Source organism: Syngnathoides biaculeatus, chromosome 20, assembly GCF_019802595.1.
Source record: "Syngnathoides biaculeatus isolate LvHL_M chromosome 20, ASM1980259v1, whole genome shotgun sequence".
Classification (NCBI taxonomy): domain Eukaryota; kingdom Metazoa; phylum Chordata; class Actinopteri; order Syngnathiformes; family Syngnathidae; genus Syngnathoides; species Syngnathoides biaculeatus.
Genome location: NC_084659.1, coordinates 7,166,230 through 7,189,420, shown reverse-complemented (window position 1 = coordinate 7,189,420; position 23,191 = coordinate 7,166,230). Strand labels below are relative to the sequence as shown.

Genomic DNA, 23,191 nt, shown 5'->3' with positions numbered 1-23,191 from the left:
CGCTGCGTTCGTTCCAGAATGCTCGTAGATGCCACAAAAGGGCGCCGCAGCTTTGTAAGCATTCATTGGTGTCAAGGAAGTATGTTGAAGCGATACTGTTACAGTTTAGCCCGGGTTGGTAGTGGAAGTGTTTTCATATGGGCCGGTTTTCATAGCATTCGTTCAGAAAGTTTTGTTTTTCGACATTTTGTCAAAATCTGATCAGTTTATGGCGCCAATTGACTGAATTTCTGGCATATTCACAATTTTCTTTCTATACATATGTGTATATAAAAAGCACCCGGAAATCTTCAATGCCGCGGAAAGCACGCCGTCGTAAGCGACCCGAAGCAACCCGGGATAGTTAGCATCGACTCCTAATTAGCATTGTTAGCTTTAATTGGAACGCGTGTCCTCAACTATGCGTCGACCTTAAAAAAAAAAAAAAAAAAATCTTCAATTGTCATAACGGTGGCGGTTCCGAGCGTCGCTTAGCAACCATTTCTCATTAGCATTCACCGTTAATTAGCGCGGGCGTGTCCGCCGACCTTCCCCGGGCAGTCGAGGACGGACGGCTAAAGCGGGCGGAGAACACGAGCCTCGTTGTCCGACAATTGCGATTGGACGACAGGGATGTGAACAGGTGCGTCCCTCATGAAGTGCCTGGGAAAATGAAATGATACACCAATCAGAAAGCGGCGAGGGCGTGAAAAATTTGGATCATGAGGACGCGAGGAACGATGTGGCAGGCGCTCATCACTATCTTGCGCATGTCCGTTTCCGTCTCCGTTCTGGTCTTGACCCGTCGCCACCGAGCAGGAATTTTAATTGCCGAGTTTTGAGGCGGCGGCGCCAAGCGAGCTCCTCGGGAAACTGATTTATGAGATTGACGCCCGTCGCGTATCCGACGAGCCCGCCGACGTCGACCCCCCGTTAAACGCGTCGTGCGGCTCGCTATGCATGCTAATGAATTCGCTTGAACGAAGGACAAACGAGGACGATGTCGGGCGGTCATTTCTGTGGAGCGCCCTGCGCGGCCACCAGGGGGCGTGCTGCAACATGCTTGATGACATCACAACTACTCGCAAGTAGGGACACTTATTTTTACTTTGTCTTTGAACGTCTCTGCGAGTACACAGAATTTTCGTTTGTTTTTTAATATGCATCCTTCAACTGGTGTGGGCACTTTGGCCACCTGGTGGCAGTATAGGACATACGGATACACCCTACTGGAGACTCAGCTCCTCTATTGACCTCTCAGTACAGCAGTAATATCAGTCATTGCAGAGGATAAAGAATCTATGCAAGTCAGTCTTTCCGCACGCTCGCCATTGGCGACGCCCAAATCGTCATCGGCTTTGTCGCGCGCGAGTGTGCCGTTCAAAGTAAGACGGCAGCCGACAGTCGGCACTTGCGGGGAGCGCAAAGACAATAGGGACAGCATTTGTCACGTCCAAGTGCTGTTAGCGAGGAACTGGCAGCGAAGCGTGTGACAAAACACTCGCTAGCACAACTCGCAACGAGTTTTTGGAGGGTGCCGACGAGCGCGCGGCCGCATAATGAAGTGCAGCCGCCGCTATCGAGTGCGCTCGAGTGGGGGAAAACGTAAAGCTTTAGATTGGAATCAAGTGCAAAATGTTTGCGCGGCGTCAAGTACCCCAACTGCTCAAGTGCTGTGTGTGTGTGTGTGTGTGTGTGTGTGTTGGGCGGCCCAGGGCAGCAACGTGGTGGAGGACCAGGACCTGCTGGAAATCGGGATCCTCAACTCGGCCCACAGACAGCGCCTCCTGCAGGCCATCCGGCTCCTGCCGAGAGTGAGAATGCACACGGGAATATAATCGTGGTTGATGGCGTCAAGGGGGCGGGTGGGGGACTTTAGCGCCTTCGAATAAACTTGTAGACCACTTTTTAAATTTTGGGATCAGCAGATTTTACGCCGGCCGTCAGCAAATTCTTGAATTCCGCGGCAGGTGAGGCCGATCGGCTACGACGGCAACAACCCCACGTCGGTGGCCGAGTGGCTGGACTCGCTGGAGCTGGGCGACTACACCAAATCCTTCCTGGTCAACGGCTACACGTCCATGGAGCTGGTCAAGAAGATCTGGGAGATCGAGCTCATCAACGTGAGTGCGCCATTTCCTCCCGAACGAATTGTTTTTTTTTTTTTTTTTTTTTTTGCACGTGAAATGCATTTAACATTCAACCGAGGGAGGGGTGATGGGTGGGGGGGGGGTCTGACTGCTTGACTGCCGCTGTTGCATTTTCTCCCCGGTGGCGGCCGGGCTGCGCTGATGAAGTGATCAGCTGGAGGAGGTGCAGAGAGCCTCGTTATATAAGCATGTGGGCCGCAAGATGCTTCACAGCGTCAGGGATGCCGCCCACGCGCCGCACACGCTCACAAGCGTGGAATTACTTGCTCGTCTTTGGCACGTCAAATAAGAAAACGCATGCGGCCGCGGCGCACGTTGCGCATTTCAGCGCAAACCCGTCGAGTGCGCCGCTTTTATGCAGTATTCTGAAAGCGCAGTACAGCGGAAGGCCACGAGAGGGCGCACCAGGACGCAATATAAACCGTCACTATGACCGATCGGCTGATTGATTGATTCGCTTGTCCGAGGCAGGAAAGGGGTGTGATGATTTAATTCCAATGGAAAGACCTGGGTGCATTCTATAAGCGTCCACAAGGTGGCGCCGCTCGCCTATCACATCCACCTGTCATATTTTCGGAGCTCAGAGGGGGGGGGGGGATTACAAGTGCAGAGATTATTGACGAGAGGTCGCATGCGCAGCTCGTAGGCGCCGTCAGTGACGCATCGGATGTCGGTCGTCGTGCGTTCACACCCCGCACTCGTAGTCGGGCACATTCGAGGTCAAATGTCAAGATTTTTACGTCACTTGTCGGGAGCAGCTTTTAGCAAGGCTAGCGATTCAGCATCCTCATCCGAAAATGTGGCAAGGGAGATGACATATTGGCGAGCGGCGCCACCTTGTGGACGTTTTTAGAATGGGTCCACCCTTCCAAAGAAGAGCACGGCTTTTATTTTGGAGTAGGGAAGTGCAAACAAGGTGTCCCAGTTAGTTGGGAGTGGATTCTTTCGCGTTTCCTGGCATGTGAAGGTGTGTGTGCGCGCGCGTGTGTGTTTGTTTGTGTGCGTGCGTGCGTGTGCGTGTGTGTGTGTTGTGCGTGCAGAAACAGGACTCGACTTGTCCAGCGCATACCCGACACACTTTTTTTTTTTTTTTTTTTTTTTTGTGGCTTTAGGCCTGCGTGTACAAATATGTGAAAAGTAAAGCCAGGACAGTCTTCCTATCTGGCGCGGCGCTAGCCTGTTGCCATGGAGATGGCTGGTTACCGTAGCGACGCGGGATACGGTTTGATAGCGGCCCATCGAAGTGTGTTTGTGCGTGCGCACCTGCTGGACTCGCGGCAGCGTGTGTGCGCTTATCACCTTTTCTGTCAGGACTCCAAGCGGACAGATTGTCCGGCGTCCCGCTGCCGCCGGACGCTTCCGGGCCTTAAATCTAGACGGCGGGATCCAACCTGAACCCCCCCCCCCCCACCACCACCACCACCCCCACTGACCGCGGCGGCGCACGCGGCGATCAAACCGCCGCATTTCCCGACTCTCGCTTTTGAAACGACTTGCCTGCGTCCATCGATCGCGAACTCGCGGATTGATGATCCGCGTGGTCGCGTATGGTATTATCGATACAGCTGGATCAAATATTGATATCGTCGCGCTTGGGCTCACTCCCCCGCCGGCCTAGCACCCGTATCGCCGTCCGTTTTACAGCGTTTGGACTCGCGCTGGTGCCGAACATGCCACAAGAAAGATTCTCTTCTTTCAACTAAAAATAATCTTTCTAGCTTTTTCCATTCTTTATTCATCTGCAGTAGAATATGGGTTGATTTGACACCCCCCCCAAAAAAAAACATAAAAAAAACCACTGGTTTTTGACAAAAAAGTAGTAAAAATAACGTGTTTAAAAAAAAAAAAACTAAACATGGAACAGAAACTACGATGGTTAATTTTGTTTTGCTGAGGCTGACACTTCAATTACAAATACATATTTGCTATTCTCATGCAATAACTGTGTCACGATAATATTGATATTGTTATTATTGCCACTTTGGCTACAGAAATCGAAACGCCGACGAACGCATAATCGCGAAATCACTGCACGGCGACATTGTTGCTATCGTTTTTACCTCCTTAAGGCACATCCCCCCCCCCCCCCGATCAACCAGCCGCATTGATTTCCCCCCCCCCCCCCCCCGCTACGAGTCGATCGTGAATCACGCTGCGCCGTAGTAAGCCGGCGGACGCCATCTGAGCGCCTGCCCCGCGTCGCCATAGTGACGAGATGGAGAGGAGGAGGGTGCAGAGGGAGAAAGAAAGAGAGAGAGATAGGGAGAGGGAGGGAGGGAGGGAGGGAGGGAGAGAGAGAGAGATCAGGCAGAGACATGCAGTCGAGCTGCCGCAAGCTAAGGAGAAGAAGAAGAAGAGGAGGAGCTGGCGCCGAACGAGAGGCGACGGCGATAATAAGGAGAAGCGCCGGACGGGAGGTGACGGGACGATACCTTGACGTTGAAGTTGTTCCCCGGGAAGGTGAGCGAGGGACACCTTTGCTGTTGGGGGGCGTCCTTCGCGTTACTGCTGACTACGGCGATTGGGTGTATCGGGGGGGGATTCAGTGGGGGTGGGGGGCGGCGTCTGGAGAAGGAGCCGAGTGTGTCCCAACATCTCCTCGCCCTCCCCGCCACACGTGTTTGTTTCCGCGGAAGGCCGCGGCACTTCCTGCAACCGCCGCCCGCCCTCGCGTCAACTTGGACGGACGGACGGCCGCCGCCGCGCGTCAAAACTTTTCGCGGCGCTGGCAATTTTTCAGCGCGTGCCGTTTGGCAGCCCCAGTTGAGCCTCGGCAAACATTCGGCAGTTTAACGACCTCACGGCGCGTCGTACGAAATTGTCGTTATTACGCGGTCGCTGAGGATAAGCGGCAAAGAAAATGGATTAAAATGTTACAAAACGACGCTAGTAAGTCACATCAAAGTCAGCGGTCGGACTGCCCCCCCCCCCCCCACGCCCCTTAACCGGATGAAATTCTTTAATACATCACATAAACAAACCGCTGAGCTTGCGTCACCTACCCCTATAGCCAATAATTAGAATTATGACGCAATAAATAAAACGATGAGCTGACGTAGCAGCGTAAAAGAATGAAAAATGAATCTCGAACAGCTCAACTTTTATTCCCACAACACAATTACGCAAATCGAGACTTTCAATCTTGAGGCCACGGAACGCGACGCGACGCGGCTCCGGCAGACCGAGGGAAGGGGCGAAATTTGGCAACACTTTTCAGACCTTATCAAAGATTTCTTTTTCCACACTTCAAATCGATTACATTTTTATGTACAGTTCAGTACATTTGCATTTCATCTTTGAACCGTTCAACTGTTTTCAAAAATGTCTTCACTGTAGATGGCTAGCATAGATGATAGCATAGTGATAAAGCGCCCGTGTGCAGTGGAAGCTCAATTTACGTCCGTACGTTTGGGAGCGTCAACGCATCGCAGACCAAATTTGCCAAAACATTGACGCAGTTCACGCACGGCACTAAAGGAGTGAGCAGAGAAAAACGATTGGTGTGGTTTTGAATGAAAAATAGCTCACTGGTGATAGCAAGCGTCAAGAGTCGAGCGATTGCATCTGTTTTGCCTCATTTCATTTTGTTGCCCTACAAACCGCGAAAGAGATAAACCCGACTTCTTTCTGGACCTGCGACGGATTAGTTCTCGTTCCATTCATTTCAATGAAAAACTACGCTTTCGTTCTTGAACGTTTTAATTTGCGGAAGTTTTAGAATGAGGTTCCCCTGTGCAATTCTCAGCCGCTAGCGTTAGCATTGCTGTGTAGTTTTCGTTCTCCCTTGGTTCCTGGTGTGTTGTTAAACCGCCAACGGAACAAGGTGAACCCAGCCAGGTCCAAAACCAGATTTGTACCATTCCGGCGTCGGCAAACAACCACCTGGCCCCTCCCGTCCGCCGTGGTCCGCGTATATTTCGAAGCAGCAACACGATAGGACGCCGTGACGGAAATTCGGCACGTGGGCCTCCCGCTAAAAATTACCACGACACCGGAGGAACTTTGAGATCATAAATCATCTCGACGCGGGCGGCGTGGCGTTCTCGGCGCCTGACCCATTTTGCGTGACGTCCGCAGTACGCAACACGAGACGGGCCCTTTTTTTGCCGCCTTCTATCTTTAGCCGCGCCGTGACTGCCGCATACTATAACGCGTTTTATTTATTTATTCATTTTCATTTCGTCGCATTCGGGAGCTGCCGGACCGACGTCGTAAAATATGGACGCAGCCAAATTCCATAATGTATATTTGCCGCACGTTATTTTGGAGCGTCACCTGCGTGTGCGTGCACGCTGCCGATGCTCACCCCAACCCCCCGCCCCGCCCCACCTCCTCGCATTATGAAACGCGCTTCATCTTTCCCCTCTGAAGTATTTTAGTCGGCCATAAAATAGCATCAACCCTCATCCCGGCGTGCGTGCGACGAGCTGCGAGCTGCGATCTTGTTTTCAAGTTGATCTTGCAGGATTTAACGCACGCACGCAGGCGCGCAGTCCCGTTCCACTCCTCCTGCTATTAATGGAGATGCATCTGTCTCCGTGTGGGCGGGCCTCTTCATGCCTCGCAGCCATTGGCCGCCCGCCCTCCCCGAGCCGCCCCATTGGCTACTGTACGGCTGTATCGCTTCCAACACCCCCCCCCCACTTCCCCTTTCTGTCAGCTCGTGCTGGTTGCCAAGGCAACCAGTTGGTGTGTGTGTGTGTGTGGTTATCGTCCAGCAGGACACCCCCCCCCCCATCCCACCTCCATCACAAGCAGCCCCCCACCCCCCAGCCCAAATGTGTGGATAAATGGTGTTCTGTGTGTGAGATTTGCGGGCCAGTCGATACAAATGATCGTGTGGAATACACAAGCAAACATTAGCCAAGTACTGGCGTGGGGGGGCAGGTATGAAGAAATGTTCAGCAATCAATAGCTGAGGCAAATGCACATAAAGATTATGACAAAAAAATGAATAGAGTGTAAAGACTTCAAGCATTGCAGCCGCACACGAAGATGCCTCAGTTCGCAGTAAGCTCGTCGCAGAGGATCAAGAATATGTCCCCGTATTATTGTGCTATCTGGTTGGAAATGCGACAAAATATGATTATTTCAAAGCCCTTTGACTTGAACTTCTGAAATAAACGCTAAAACACAGCGTCATACTTTGCGAGGAACTCTTCGAACCCGGCGTGAGATAAAATCTTATTGTGCGGTTCCGGCGCGGATCAGTCGGCTCCCCAGTCAGAGTCCATTTGCGGCGTCTGCGTCGATCGGGAAGAGTCGACCCAGGATCTCCCCGAGGTGATGACTTGTCGCCGTCTCGTGGTCCGGAGCGGAAGCCGGCCCACAAAAAAAGAGATGAAGGCGGCGATCGCAAAGCTGATTTTGGTGACGCGCCGTCATCCGCTGTATTTCCCAATTCATTTGCGTCTTTGGCATCGCGGCTCGTCGACAGCCGCTCGCTGAGCTCCCTCCCGTTATTTGCGGCGCCTTAATCCGTGAATCGAGGCCGCTCCCGTCTGCGCCGACGCCGGCCGCTAACGAGATTAGCGCGGCGGCTGGCGAACCGGAGCTCGCTAACGACGCCGGGAGCGGACATCGCGGCGTGACGTGGCGCCGCCCGGGTTCCGGGTTGTCGCCGCGTGCGGCGGGGGCCATTTACATGCGGGTGGCGCCGCGCCACGCCGCAGTGTTGGCTCGCCGTCGCCCCCTCGGCGCGTTTGGGTGGCAACCTCCCTCACCGAAAACAGCCGCTTGACACGTTCTTGCGTGCGGTTACTGATGCCGGGCGGTGTTGCCATGGCAACAGGTGAAGTTCTGCTCGAGGTCCGCTGTACTTAAAGTAGATGATGTTCTTGAGTACTTTGTGAACCGTGTGCGACTCTGAGGAAAATTGGCTCGGCCCGTTTTGAAAAGAGGCGGCGACTCGGGCGTTCTGGTGCGACGCAGGTCGGAGGTCGAGCGCGAATCTCCAGAATTCGGCCCCCAAAGCCGGCATGTGAAAATCGGCCTCAACGAAGTCTCCAGAGGTTTGTGTGGTCGCCGAGGCCGAGCTTGCACCAGAATTCAACCCCTGAAAATGGTTTGGCGTGAAAATTGGTCGGCGGGTTGATCATGGGGCGCCGCGGTGGAGCAGCTGGATGGCGTTCTGAGGACCCGGGTTCGATCCCGGCCCCGCCTGTGTGGAGTTTGCATGTTCTCCACGTGCCTGCGTGGGTTTCCTCCGGGCACTCCGGTTTCCTCCCAACATTAATTGGACCCTCTAAATTGCCCTAGGTGTGGCCGTTTGTCTCGATGTGCCCTGCGATTGGCTGGCGACCAGTTCAGGGTGTGCCCCGCCTCCTGCCACGTTGACAGCTGGCATAGGCTCCAGCACTCCTCGCGACCCTTGTGAGGATAAGTGGATGAACGGATGGATAGATGGAGAAGCGACAAGCTTTGTGTTAGTTAAGTTCAGCCTGGGTCGTTAGCGCGAGCTTAAGTTAAAGCTCCAAACGAACTCACCACGTTACCTCGAGCGGACAGATGACCAGATGACGCCAAAGTGGACTTAAAAAAAAACTGATTAAAAAATGTAATCTCTTAATCTGCATCTGTAACGAGAAGAGAGGATGGATGGATGGATGGATGGATGAGTGGTCTGCCGCTGTGGTTTGAAGCGGCCATCTTGGGCGCATTTCGTCGTTAGCTTAGCTTTTCACGTAAATGACGCCGGTGATAAATTCTGTGATACAATAATCGGGCATCTGAGATTTTTCCAGTCGGACGGCGTCGCGATTGAAGCGCTTGCGTGCGGGCGTGTGTATGTGTGCGTCTCGGGCCTTTTGGGACAATCATTACGCTGGCGGCGAGGCCTCACATCGAGGCTAATTAACACAACCGCGCACGCATCACCGAGAGGTTTAGTCACACTCGCCGCTGCGCCGAGGTGCAAACGTCCCCCCCCCCGGCCCCCGAAGGCCGCTGTCTTCTCGCCGGTCTGCGGGGACCGGCGCAGTCGGAGGACCCCCGGCCGCCGCGGGAACAACGCGGCCTTTCATCGGCGGCCAACTGTCGCGCGTTTGTGTTGGCCGTCGCCGGCACGGGGAAAAAAAAAAAAAAAAAAACCCGGCAAATTCACACGGTGCGTTTAATGGCCGTCGGGTGATTCATTCACAAAGCGCCGGGAAGGATGACAACGCGCCGTTCCAAGTGCGGCGAGGGTTCGCGGTTAGACCGCGTTATGCAACCGCAGTGGCCAAACGTTTTCATTCACTTGCCGCTCATTTGCATGCGGTTCTCGTCAAGCGACCGAGAAAAAATGCAAAATATTGTGCAAATTTCATCAATAGTGGCCTTTGCGGCATTGATATAAAAAAAAAAAAAATTCTGCCTGGAATAGAATGGAAAAATATCGAGTAATGAATGCGATGAAATTCGTCAAATAAATGCAAAAATAAATTATATTGTGACGGAAAATAGAATTTGGGAAAATGCATCTGGAAAAAAAAGTAAACTAAATAATCCAGGGAAATTTTCAAATTCAAATAAAAATGCCTGTTAATAAAAAGTACATTAAAATAATAATAATAATGGAGTAAAAATTCCCCAAAAATAAAAGTCGATTTTTTTTTTTCCCGTGAAATCCACTTTTGCTAACGTGCCCTATAAAAAAAAATTAATGTCCTAAAATATGTATTTATTTGCTACAAAAGAAAGGCTTTTGAATAGTTTTTTGAACAATCCATCCCCCCAAAGAGTTCTTCTTCTTGTGAAAAGAACGAATTCGTGTTCTTACGAGACGCTTTTGTCGCACCCAGGTTCTGAAGATTAGTCTGATCGGTCACAGGAAACGGATCTTGGCCTCGTTGGGGGACCGCCTGCACGAGGACACGCCCCAGAAGCCCCCGCGGGCGATCTCCCTCCGGGTGAGTGCGCTCAGGTCCCGTCGGAAGCCTTTTCCCCGCCGGGCGCGCCCGACGCGACCGCCTGTCGGCTTTGCGCGCAGGAGCCCGGCGGCAACCTCACCCCGCCCCAGCTCAGCCCGGCGGCGTACGCGGCGGGGGTCCCGGGCGGCTCCCTGGACGTGCAGCACCTCATCATGCAGGCGGACGCGCGGCGCCGGCAGCGCAGCAACGACAACTACTTCGAGGACGTGCCGCGGTCCAAACTGGAGCGGCAGATGGCCCAAGTCAGCATGGTGAGCGGTCGCCGCCGCCCCGGGCTCGCGTCCCTCCCGACGTCTGATTGGCTCTCCTTGGCAGGCGGGCGAGTGGTGCGAGCCCATCACGTTGCGTCCGCCCAACGAGGCCACCTCGTCCACGCCGGTTCAGTACTGGCAGCACCACCCCGAGAAGCTCATCTTCCAGTCTTGCGACTACGAAGCCTACGTGAGTGTCCCGGTCGGGGCCCCAGCCCCCATCCCCAAACACAAAGTACAGGATTGGAGTTTTCCACATTCGCACCCGAATTTACGATTCACAAATTTACAGGTGAAATTTGGGAATTAGTTTTGGAATCAGAAATCAAGCGAAATCTGGTTTTCGTGATTTATGAGTCACTAACCGATTCCCGCTCAGTGATGCTGTAGATGTCTGCCCTGCGACTGACTGGCGACCAGTTCAGGGTGTCGTCCGCCTTTCGCCCGAAGCGAGCTGGGATAACCTCCAGCTTTCCCGCAACCCTTGTGAGGATTAGCGGCTTGGATAATGACATGAATGACATTTATGATATCTGATGATTTGAAATTTTGGTCCCCAGATTTTCACGAGAATCATGGAAGTTGACACTGATGGTTTTCCTTTGCGGGCCACATAAAGTCATTTGGAGGCACCGGATCTGGCCCCCGGGCCTTGAGTTTGACACCCGTGTTGCACTGAATGAGAGCAAGTATGTCGAATTTCTCCATCGAGAAGCGACAAGGGCGGCACGGGGTCTTAGATGGAAAGCGATGGCCTCACAGCTCTGAGGTTCCGGGTTCGATCCCGGATCCGTCTGTGTGGAGTTTGCATGTTCTCCCCGTGCCTGCGTGGGTTTTCTCCGGGCGCTCCGGTTTCCTCCCACATCCCAAAAACGTGCCACATTAATCGGACACTCTAAAGTGTCTCTAGGTATGATTGTGACTGCGATTGGTTGTTTGGCTCGTTGTGCCCTGCGATTGGCTGGCGACCAGTTCAGGGTGCACCCCGCCTCCTGCCCGTTGACAGCTGGGCTGGGCTCCCCGCGACCCTTGTGAGGATAAGCGGCTAAGGAGATGGATGGATGGATGGAATGGAGAAGTGACGAGCTTTGTTCATCAGAGAGGGGTTAAGTTCAGCCTGGGTCGTTAGCGTGAGCTAAAGTTAAAGCTTCAAACGAACTCATCGCGTTCCCTCAAGCGGACAGATGACCAGAGAACGCCAAAGTGGACCAAAAAAAAAAAAAAAAACATTGATTAATAAATGTAATCTCTTAATCTGCATCTGTAACGTGACAGAGCATCTGCTCTGGATTAGACGCGAATGCGGACGCGTCTGACGTGATTTGTGTGTGTGTGTGTGTGTGTGCGGGCGCAGTACCTGGGCTCCATGCTGGTGAAGGAGCTGAGGGGCACCGAGTCCACGCACGACGCCTGCGCCAAGATGCGGGTACGGCCGCGCCGGCAATATTCCTCGCCGAGGGGGAACGCGTGCGGCGGCGTGGCGTCAAAGCACTGACTGGCTCCCGTTTCTGTCGCTCTCTGCCGGTGCCCGAATCCCCCCGCCCCCCACCCCCTCCCCCCAAAGAAGTCGACGGAGCAGATGAAGAAGGTGCCCACCATCGTCCTCTCCGTGTCCTACAAGGGAGTCAAGTTCATCGACGCCACGAACAAGGTAGCGCCTCGCCCTCGCGTGCATCAAAAGTGCCTTCAAATCTGATTTGGATTGGGGTCATTTTTGTCATCCTCGCATGGCTCACATCAAAGATGAGGCCCTTCATATTTTCGTTCATTTTTGCTTCGTTGTCGTCGTTAACCGTGCACTGCGGAAATGAAGGCGAGATGCAGAAAATGGGGTCATGCTTTAATTGCATTCCCTTGTTTGTTCATTTTCTTCTTCGCGTTTACTTTTGGCTGTCCGCAAAATTGTAGGAACCGGTTAAGTAGTTTATTTGTATTTTTTTTTTTTTTCTTCATCATATACATTTTTCATCCAGTCAAGAGTGGCTGACATGTGTCACATTTGGAGCAAAGCGTCGTCCGTGTCGGACGATTTCTCTTTAATGAGATGCCTTCTCCTGCGACATCTTCTTCTTCTTCTTCTTCTCCTCATCACCGCAGGACAGAAGCTCCCACAGCAGAACGCTGCATGCAATATGCGCTGAATAATAAATGGCGTTTGTTTTCTCTCGCCGGAGACAAACGCGGAATAATAACGTGTCGCTTTTTTTTTTTTTTTTTTTTTTTTTTTGGGTGTGGGGGGGCGCAGAACATCATCGCCGAGCACGAGATCCGCAACATCTCGTGCGCCGCTCAGGACCCCGAGGACCTGTCCACCTTCGCCTACATCACCAAAGACCTCAAGTCCAGCCACCACTACTGCCACGTCTTCACCGCCTTTGACGTGGTATGTGCACCGAAAACAAACAAACACAAAAAACAGTTTAAATCAACCATAAAAGCAGCAGATGTTTGACCACAAATGGTGGAGCAACACGTAGACAGACAGTATAACAATACACAAACCATATACTGAGCCTCGTTGTGAGCAGCTACATGTGTATGTCTGTAATTCTGTATTACACTGCCCCCGAGTGGCCAAGACACACAACGGCGCCACTTTTAATGAGTGGCATGCTAAATTAATTTATTATTAATTATGTCCTCACTAGCATTTATTAAGCTTGTAGATTGCATTTTTTCCTATAAAAAAAAATGTTTAGTGACATTTTGCTACATTTAAAAAAAATCTCGTATTAAATCTCTGACCCTAAATCTTAATGCGGAACACCATAGACGGGCTAACGGAAATGATCATCGATGGTTCGGGATGATAAATGTCCAGACAACTGCTACTTAACGTATATATAACGCCGCTCGCTCCAGAATCTGGCGTACGAGATCATCCTGACGCTGGGCCAGGCCTTCGAGGTGGCCTACCAGCTGGCCCTGCAGGCGCGCAAGAGCGGCCACGGCTCGTCCACGCTGCCCGAGAGCTTCGACGGCAAGCCCGGCAAACCCGTGCCCAAGCCCCGAGGCCTCAACGTCCGCAAATCGGTGAGCCGCCGCCGCCGCCGCCGGACTGATTGAGAAGTGTCTGTGTTACGTGAGCGAAGGCTTCTCTGGACGTCGTTGAAACGGTTTCCTGCCAAATACAAAACGAGGACAAAAGTGGCTTTAAGATCAAAAGGACTGAAATGAGGACTGTGCGACTTAAAGGGCCACTGTCACGATGTTATTCGGGAAAAAAACGGTACAGACCCATCCGGGTTTTTTTTCACCACAAAACATCATTTTGACGTGAATGGCTTTTTGTAACTCCCGCCGTGAAAATCCTCTCGAGGGATTTGTTTTCGAGAAGAAGCAGGAAGTGACGTACGGGGCAGTAGCGCACTCGAGCGGACTCGTTTGTTTCTATTGGTTTTTTACCTGCGGGAAGGTGGCTCGTTGTTCCTTCGTGTTAGCCAAAATGCCGGCTCGTTGCATTGCTCGAACACTCGGGAGGATGGATTCACCCTTCATAAGTTTCCGAGAGACCCGGTTCGTCGTGAAAAATTGATTGCACGGTCGCATGCGGTTTGGCCGTGATCCGCATATCATCTAAATATGGCTCGACACAATAGGGTAGTATTGCCCCGGTCACTTCGCTCGATTGTGAGATGTTCTCTTCTTCGAAAAGAGCTTCCGTGTCCCGCAGTAGGTCGTACGTACTGTCTGGGAGTCTGTTGTTAGTTAGAAGTGATCCGCATATCATCTAAATATGGCTCGAAACGATGGGGTAATATTTCCCCGCTCACTTTCGCCCGGTTGTGAGATGTTCTCTTCTTCGAAAAGAGCTTCCGTGTCCTTCTCCCACGGTAGGGTCCAGGGCGGGTCTCCGCGGCGACGTCACGGGCAGCAGATGCAGCCAATATGGCGACCGCTCGGATGTCGGACGACACTTTGGCAACTTTGCGCACGGATGACGAATGCGTTGTGTGTACTTTTCATTTCAATATGTATTGTAGAATGTTTTTTCGGGATGACACTTGGCCTTGAAATGCGATTAGCGTGTAAATGCGTCTTTGGCATGCCGCGTCCCTCTGAGCGTGGTTTTTCCGCTCGCGCCTAGATGGAGCAGGCGTCCATGGAGCAGAAGGGCCACGCCAACGTGCCGTGGATAGTGGAGCCGGCTCAGGAGGCCAAGAGAGGAGTCAACACCAAGTACGAGACCACTATTTTCTAACGCGTCGCCTCGTGCGCTCCCGCGTGCGCGTGCCTTTCCGAGGGCGGGGCGTAGGAGGGGGCGGAGTCAGAGGTCATAACACCGGGGGGTCAGGGGGTCGGTCGTTCAGGGCGGGTGCCCGGCGTCCCGCCGGCCCTCCCTCCCTCCCTCCTGCATGACGCCGCCCTCGTTTCCACCACTAGGGGCAGCGTCCACCCTCCCCCCCCCACCCCCACCCCCTCCGTTTTACTTCCCGTTTGTCGCTCAGTCATTTCCTCCCTTTTTCTTTCTCCTCCTCCATCGAGCCGAGGGAGCGTTTTTCTGCGCCCTTTTCGACGCCGACCGACTAAGGTCTGGGATGTCGCTCGCTCGCTCGCTCGCCGCCGCCGCTTTGTCGGGTGTCCCTTTTCCTTTTCACGCACGCGAGCGGCGAGGCGCGTGGCGGCCATTTTGCCGAGGGCGGGGGCTTTGGTGGGGGTGATGCTGGAGGGCTCTCCCGACAAGTGATGTCATCTCATTTTGCAGGGCAGTGGCGGACGCTCATGTCTTTTACTGTGGAAATCAAAGAATGTAGCCAGCCATAACACGCACGCTCTTTTCAAAGGACTACAAACATGGACTCCCTCCCTCTCTCTCTCTCTCTCTCTCTCTCTCTGTCTCTCTCTCTCTCTCTCTCTCTCTCTCTCTCTCTCTCTCCCCCTCACTCGCTCTGTCTCTGTTCCATATTGACTACAAACATGTCCGGACCAACACAACACACACACACACACACACAAACGTGCGGGAGGTAACCACGGAGATGGACATGTGGGCATGTATCAATCTTTTTCTGTTGTTTTTTTTTTTTTTTTGGTTTTGTTTGTTTTTTTTCCTCTCAATGATTATAATTTTGAATCTTAACCCCGCAAGGCGAGAAGACTTGGTGTCGATGTTTAATTCCAACCCGCCCACCGTGATTATTATCTCGTGCAATGTCGTCCTCATGTCATTATTATTTTTTTGTACGCGCTCGAGAACGATGGCCGTCCCCTTTAAAAAAAAAAACAAAAAAAAACAGAAATCAGAAGCGTGAATGTGCGGCCGGGCCGGGTCCGGACCGGACCGGGTCGGCCCTCCCTCCTCCTCCTCCTCCTCCTCCTCCTCCTCCTCCTCCTCTCTGGACTCCCGTTCGGGAGTCGAGGCTGTAAAATGTACAAATATTTTGCCAACTCATTGTTCATAGCTGTAATGTAAAAGATGGAAAAAAAGAGACTTTGTGCCGCCGGGAAAGTCCAATTCAAGACGTGCTAGATGATTCTAGAGATGACGTACGAGGAGTCACGTTTATGTAAATAGGCTTGGGGCTTCCAGCACGCTGATTTTTTTGTAATTTTCTGCCATTATTTATAACCCTGTAAAGCACACGCGGAATAAAATATGACTTGTACAACCATGATGGAGACCTGGCATTATTATTTAGAAAATTAAATCATCTCCTGCCAGTTGAGGCATTTTTTTTTTCCACCAGATAATTTCAAATCAAAACTATTTAAATACAGCTTTTTTTTCTGTTTAAAAGAAAAAAAAGCAAGTAATATATTTCAGAGTACAAAAAACAATTGTTGTAAACTTATTTTTCTCAAAAAAGAACTTTTTTTTTTTTTTGCAAAAATATTGTATGTTTTGGAAAATATTTAAAAAAATAAATCATACTTACAGTATGTTAGCAGGAGGTCATTCCACAAATGTGCACCATTTGGAGTTCATATTGAGCAAGTTGATGATACCGGAAGTGACGAAAGGTAAGTGCGCTCACATTTTTTTTTTTAAACATAAAGTGATTAAAAATGTTGATTTTGTTTTGATTCAGTTTTGCTTTTAATGGACAAAATAAGGAGACAGCATTCAAGTGACGCTCATATGATTTTCGTTTTGTAAAATGGGTACGATTCATCAATTCATGTTGTACCTTTATACAAAACTTTTACAAGATATATTTAAAAATATACACTGAAATGATATAATCTTTTATATGCCGCTAGAGGGCGACAACGAACATGTTTGCATGTTTATAAGCAATTCGTGAGAGTTCTTATATGATTTACGTTTTATAAAATCGGTTCAATCAATTCATTTTCTATCTTTATACAAAACTTTTACAAGATATATTTAAAAATATACACTGAAATGATACAATCTTTTATGTGCCGCTAGAGGGCGACAACGACCATGTTTGCATGTTTATTTGCAATTTGTGAGAGTTCTGTCACAGGCTGTTGTGTGAAATTAATCCCTAATATTTACGAACGGACCCACAAAGTTCCAAAGTTGTGCAAGTGATTCAAATTTTTATCCGTTTTTTTTTTACAGCGACACAAAAAAAAAGCAGGATTCTGACAAAACACTTTAAAAAATGCATTTCGATCACAGTAGACACAAAGCCTGTGTATACATATTATTTTTTTTCAATACATTGTAAAATGTGTCCTTATTGCTGCTTCGACAGTGTTGACTCAAAAAATATCCTTTGAAATGTCGTTCCCTCCCCCCCTCAAAAAAAAAAATTGACACATTTAGGCACATGATGGATGGCATTTGGTCTTGTAATACTGATGAATTCCTCGTGAAATGATATTTAGACATAATATATACACGAGTCACAAGCAGTAAATAAACTTTCCGACTATAGACTGTTCTCGACCACGTGACTACAACCGGGGCACGCCGCCATATTGGATGGGTTCACTCAACAGGGATGAGAATTTTTTTTTCGCGGAAAATTCCGAGTTTTTTCAGCTGAAAATGTCACTTTTGCAAAACGAGCCGGGGAAATTGATCAAAACATTTTCTAGACTTTGAAAAAAGTGTAACCATGCAGATAGGAACAAAAACTGGACCAACAACTGAACACAAACAAAAAGTGGACGTTCCCGCCAAAGTGCTGCGTGCTGTGCGTTCCGATATGATCAAATATGGAAGCCGAGGAGCAAAAAAAAAAAAAATGTACAGGAGCATATCCAAACTAAGGTAAGTTGGACATCCATTTCTCAAATATGATATAATTGACAATACGATTAGGCCTATTTGTAGCACTGGCCCTGTGGATCATGAATTTTATCGCTCACTTTTATATTTATTATATATATTTTTAGATCTCTCTCTCTCTCTTTCATATATATATATATATATATTTATAAACAAATTACTTATTTCTGAAGTATAATTTGCAAATTTGATATAAATTTCATTGACCCTACATTTTTATGCGTGAATTGTGGCAAAATTATTTTGGTTTTGTTCGGACTCATATTTTAACGTTTCAAAATGTTATGACCGCCCTGTTTTTACACTGTTAGGAGTAACCAGAGGTCGTTGTTTAACAGCGTGTTTTATTAAAAAAAAAAAAAAAAAATGTTCACGCCGACGGCGGACATTTTCAGTGATTTTTATGTATTTTTTTCCAAATTGGTCGTTCTCATCATCGCTGCTGAAATGATTCCTGTTTGGTTCGTTTGCTGGAATTCGCCAAACCAAAACGGCGACCGCGTTGTGAACCTGAAGGTCGTGCGAGGTCGGTCGAAAACTGTCGAGCGGGCGTAGTGCACTACTTAAAAAGACTTTCGGTCAGTCACGCTGGCAAAGGCATAAAAATATAAAGTGGCTGCGTGAACAGCGTCACGTGATGACAGCGCCGGTCGATTACATCCGTTTGTCGTAACTTTTTTTTTTTTTTTTTCCTCAAAAGAGGCGCCGCCGCGGTGTCGCAAGAGCGGAAGGCCAAAGTTCGAGTTCCGCCGTCGCGCCGCTGCGGTTCCGCTACAGGAGTTCGGCCTTCACCCGCACGGTAAACAGCTGCCGGGGTGGGGAAGACGTGGTTAACTTGTGAAAAGGGAGCGGCTAAAAAAAAAAAAAAAAACCAACAATAAAGGGCGAGGCTCACTTTGAAGTCGTCGATGTAAGTGAGGAAGAAGCAGATGAAGCTGAAGGCCACGATCCACTCGCACACCGCGCTGGCCACGTGGAACGGATAATCCTGAAAAACATACCAAAAGCCATAAAAATACATCGTACAAATCAGCCATCTTGTTTTGTGCCGTTGGCGCCCTCACCGTGCTGGCGGTGTCTCGGTGCAGGTCCGTTTGCTCGACGAAAAAGGCGCAAATGACGGCTTGGGGTTCGGGTGCGGTCAAGGGGAAAACGGCGAGGAAACCCCCGAAAGCGACTCGACTGCGCCGCGACGTACGTTTGCGTGAGAGGCAAAAGGTCGGACGCTCGTTTTGCTCCGATTCAAACGAAACTTTATTCGGCGGTCGATCACGGAAGTAAATTTCGTGCCACCGGGATTTGAATTTGAAATGTGAAGTCATCGCATTTTCGATAAATGCACTTCAATGTTAACAATTCAACTGGTAACAATTCGCTGCCTGAAATTCAGCGTCTGTGCCACCGGGCGGGGTTACTTCAGGTCAGAACCGAACAGCCAGCCAATCGCAGTTGTGCTTACTCGGTCACGTGACGTCACATACTAAGAAAGATTGGACTGGATTGGCCGGGTGTTGGTTCTGACCTGAAGTAACCCTGCCTTCTTCACACTGAATTTCAGACGGCGAATTGTAGCCGGTTGAATTTCAGACGGCAGCACGGTGGACTCAGGTTGGTAGAGCGTTGACCTCACAGTTCTGAGGACCCGGGTTCGATCACGACCCCGCCTGTGTGGCGTTTGCATGTTCTCGCCGTGCCTGCGTGGGTTTTTTCCAGGCTCTCCAGTTTCCTCCCACATCCCAAAAAACATCCAAAATTAATTGGACACTCTAAATTGCCCGTAGGTGTGATTGTGAGTGCGGCTGTTTATCTGGATGTGCCCTGCGACTGGCTGGCGACCAGTTCGGGGTGTACCCCGCCTCCTGCCCGTTGACAGCCGGGATAGGCTCCGGCACTCCCGCGACCCTTGTGAGGGTAAGCGGCTAAGAAAATGGATGGATGGATAATTGTCACCAACACCGCGCCATCTTTTTACACTTGTCAAACTCATTTTTTTTGTCGCGGGCCACATTGTGGTTCGGGTTTTCCTCAGAGGGCCGTTATGACCGCGAAACAGTAAAAATCGTTCATTGCCCTCATCATATTGACACGTGAAATTTATGAATTACTTTTGAAATCAGAAATCAAGGCTTTTTCAACTAGTGTTGACGTTTGGTGACGTAAAAACGCTTGCAAGACATCAACATTGTGATTTTATGATATGACAATTGAAAATTTTGGTACGGGTTTGAACAAGGAAGTTGACATACATGATTTGCCTTCACGAGCCACATAAAACCATGTGATGGGCCAGATCTGGGCCCCGGGCCTTCAGTTTGACACCTCTGATATAAAATGATGTAAAAAAAAAAAAAAAAAAATGATGAGAAGATGAAGGCAAGTTTGAGCGCAGCTTCAATGGCGCCTGTTGCGCAATTTAGTCAGCTGATTATTTTTTTTTTTTATTATTTTTCTTCCCGCTATTGCGTCACTTTGACCGTTGAAGAAGACTTCAGGGGAAATGTTGTAATAACAGTTGTTTGCGGTTCTTATTTTTGGACGTACGAGTCGCTTTTTGTCTGCTCGGTGGCTCGCCGCGTTCAACCCTTCCCGGTCGGTGCCTGCGAGCATTGCCGTACGTCGTATTGCGGTTCCAAAAACACTTGGGTGAAGTCCGTGCTGATGTCTGTTAGCCGTCTAAGGCATTTCTCATTGAACGTTAGCACGGAGCTAACGGATGTCTTAGTTTGGTTCATCATGTTGGTTTTTTTAAACATTGTTTAATCGGCTTGCGTCATCCATCCATCCATTTCATTTGCCGCTTATCCTCATGAGGGTCGCGGAGAGTGCTGGAGCCTATCCCGGCTGTCAACACCCTGAACTGGTTGCCAGCCAATCGCAGGGCACGTAGAGACAGAGAATCACACCGATGGGCAGTTCAGCGTGTCCAACTAATGTCGCATGTTTTTGGGATGTGGGAAGAAAGCGCAGTGCCCACCCGGAGGAATGGAGAGAACACGCAAACGCCACACAGGCGGGTCCGGGATCTGAACCCGGGACCTCAGAACTGTGAAGCCAATGCTTTACCAAGCCTCGCATCTCAAGAGTCTTCTTTACGTTTCCGTACGCCGGCGTAGCGTCTGTCGACGGCGAGGGGAAAGGATACTCGGGAAGAAGGCCAGGGAGGCGACGACGGCCACGGCCAGCCGGGCCCTGCGCACCGCCGCCGAGGCTCCGTCCGGCGAGGCGCGGTAGGAGATGCCGGCCTGCAGGATGATGTAGAGGACGCCCGAGACGAAGAAGAGCAAGGCCCCGACGTCGTGGACCGCCGTCACCGCCGTCTCCTGCCGACCGAAGCCCAACGCTTAGAACGTTTCGTCGAGAAAACTGTGTGTGGGGGGGTCGCGAGCGTCACCTGGAACGTGGCCACCACGCACATCCCCAAGCACGACAGCATCCCCAGCGCCAGCGCCGCCTTGTTGAGCGCCGTCGCCGCGCCCACCTCGCTCAGCTTCTCCACGAACTTGAACCTGCCGTAGACGGTCGCCACGCCTACGCGCGCCCACGCGAGTGCACTTTGTCACCCAAATAAAGCCGATTCTGATTCTGATTCTGATTCTGCCTTTCTCGCCGTGCTTTCGTTTTCCCCCAAAAGCGGAAGCGGCTCGTTCTCGGCGAGGGGAAGTGTGACAAACGAGCGCATGACGAATACGGATGACCTTTGACAGCGTGTGAACCAAACGGGATCCCGCGCATTTTGTACAGTACAGCGAGTACATAAGTTGCACAAATGCTGAGCAAGTTTTTGCTCAGTTTTTGTTTTCCACAAATCTGTAAATCTATTGGACAGTCACCACGTGGGTGTGTTACTTTTTTTTTTTTTTTTCAAAATTATTGACCAATCAAATGTCGGTTTTTTTTTTTTTTGTTAGCGTGGGTGGTTTCCTGTAAAGTAATGTTAATTTGCGGAGATGTAACAAGTGGGGTCGATGTTATTACACTGAAATAAACTTATAATAAGGAAATGCTACGGCAAATCAAATCAGAATCAATACGAATATGAGGATGCAATTGTTTTACGATATTTGTGCGTCCGTCCGTGTGTCGCGTACCTGCACACGCAGAAACAAATGTCATCAAGCCGAATATGCAGCTCTCTGGCGGCTTTGCTGCTGTGTCACTGCAAGTTTACAGAAACGGACTCACTCGGGCTGCATTGTGACACTTGTAGGAGGAAACGCACTCGCAAGGGGTTTGAAAACAATAACAACAAGCACAACGCGACAACTGTTCGAGTAGGCTGATCATATCATATCATATCATAGTAATAATGCTGTGCTTCGAAGTCAAGGCTGGCGAGACCAGTTTCCGCGCAGGAGGAGTTTGGATTGCAGCCAAAGAGCGAAAAACGAAACTCACTCCGAACTCGCTTGTCCCGGCTCCAACTTTTGACATGTTGTCAAGTGTGAACGAGACAACGCAAAACCCGATCTGCCGGGACTCGCGGCTCGCCTCACCTGATGTACGGGAACAGCACGTCCACGTCGCGCCTGAACAGCGCGATCACGTAGGACACGATGAAAGTGGTCGAGGACCAGACCACCAGGAAGACCGGCAGCGCGCAGCAGCCTTGCCGCAACCACCGCATGGCGCGTTCACACGCTCGCCTGGACTGGACCCGGTTCCGTGCTGGTCCCGCCGCCGCCGGCCCTGGTCCGGGCGTGACCTTTCAGCGCTGGGAGGGGAGGTGGGAAGAAGAGTGTCCGTTTTCAAATGCGCCGGTCACGTGACCGTCTTCCTCAAAATGACGCCATTTCGTCATGGACCTCCTCCACCTCCGTCGTCTTCGGATTTGTGCGAACCGTTACGCTCTTCCTGTGTGTGCACCACATACACGACTTAGTCGGCTGGTCATGAAACACGGGCGGCGAGGTGGCGTAGTGGAGATGTTCGCACAGCTGCTGAGATTTCGGGGGTTTGAACCCCGGCCCTGGAGACCACGCGGGGCCCCAGACGCACTTCTCGTTGCTTTTAGACCCCCCACCCAGAGCGAGGGTCCCGTCTGCGCCACTCGATCAAGTTCGTAGGGTTGGTAGGCATAAGTGTGCACACCCTCCACGATTTCATTTCAACCCTAATCGGTTTATTACTTTACATTCCGACATCGGCACCAAAATAAACGTCCGACAGACTGCGAGGTGAACAAAGGTACATTGTGAAAATATTTTTATTTAGTTGTTATTGAAGAAGACGAACATTGCGGACACACCACAGATGGTCCTTGTACCCCCCTCGCCCTGATTTTTTTTTTTTTTTTAAGATTCATCAGCAGTCTTCGGAGCTTTCCCTCGCTTGGACTTTCACGGGTTTAAAAATGTTCCATCGTCAGCTGGTTCTTCAGAACGTGGGCCCGTCTCCACCAGATTGGGTCCTTCTTCGTATTCGCTGGAATTTCTCATAGGTGGTGATTTATTTATTTTTTACCTCCGCATCTTTTGTTTCAAACGAGCCATCTGCGTGGGGGAAAAAGCGGCAGTGGGGGGTGATGACCCTTGAACGGCCGAGTTCCTCTTTTGCGTCAATTCTGACCTTTGCTGCACAGAACTTGAGCGCGAAGACCACGAAGGCTACGGCGGCGCAGTTTCTGTAGAACCGCAGCTTGTCCTGGTAAGCTTGCCTGGGAAATGGGCGCCGCTGTTAGTTTGCGGTCGCGATTGTGCG

The 23,191-nt window shown here is 50.5% G+C and overlaps 2 protein-coding genes across 4 annotated transcripts in view; one reads left to right on the top strand and one right to left on the bottom strand.

The window, feature by feature from the left end:
* The window catches only part of anks1b (ankyrin repeat and sterile alpha motif domain containing 1B), a 55,464-nt gene extending 39,759 nt beyond the window's left edge, over window positions 1-15,705 (top strand). The window contains exons 18-28 of one of the 2 annotated variants that reach the window (XM_061807003.1): window positions 1,695-1,793; window positions 1,950-2,102; window positions 9,911-10,018; window positions 10,099-10,290; window positions 10,355-10,480; window positions 11,645-11,716; window positions 11,858-11,941; window positions 12,536-12,673; window positions 13,153-13,323; window positions 14,378-14,469; window positions 14,996-15,705. In XM_061807003.1, the coding sequence (XP_061662987.1) occupies window positions 1,695-1,793; window positions 1,950-2,102; window positions 9,911-10,018; window positions 10,099-10,290; window positions 10,355-10,480; window positions 11,645-11,716; window positions 11,858-11,941; window positions 12,536-12,673; window positions 13,153-13,323; window positions 14,378-14,469; window positions 14,996-15,044 (1,284 nt within the window). In that variant the 3' untranslated portion in view covers window positions 15,045-15,705. Of the gene's footprint in view, window positions 1-1,694; window positions 1,794-1,949; window positions 2,103-9,910; window positions 10,019-10,098; window positions 10,291-10,354; window positions 10,481-11,644; window positions 11,717-11,854; window positions 11,942-12,535; window positions 12,674-13,152; window positions 13,324-14,377; window positions 14,470-14,995 lie in introns of both variants that reach the window. The other variant, XM_061807002.1, reaches the window with a different exon arrangement.
* dram1 (DNA-damage regulated autophagy modulator 1) lies at window positions 13,275-22,233 on the bottom strand. 2 transcript variants are annotated; one of them, XM_061807029.1, is made up of 7 exons: window positions 21,988-22,233; window positions 21,583-21,650; window positions 20,886-21,022; window positions 20,637-20,814; window positions 18,559-18,617; window positions 18,390-18,482; window positions 13,275-13,411 (listed from the first exon to the last, which is right to left on the bottom strand). In XM_061807029.1, exons 1-7 carry the CDS (start codon window positions 22,116-22,118, stop codon window positions 13,307-13,309), a joined length of 771 nt encoding a protein of 256 aa, XP_061663013.1. In that variant the 5' UTR covers window positions 22,119-22,233; the 3' UTR covers window positions 13,275-13,306. The 2 variants fall into 2 exon arrangements, with proteins under 2 accessions (XP_061663013.1, XP_061663014.1); XM_061807030.1 differs by lacking the exon at window positions 13,275-13,411 and adding an exon at window positions 16,314-18,301 and having other exon boundaries at window positions 21,988-22,231.
* Between the last annotated feature and the right edge of the window lie 958 nt (window positions 22,234-23,191).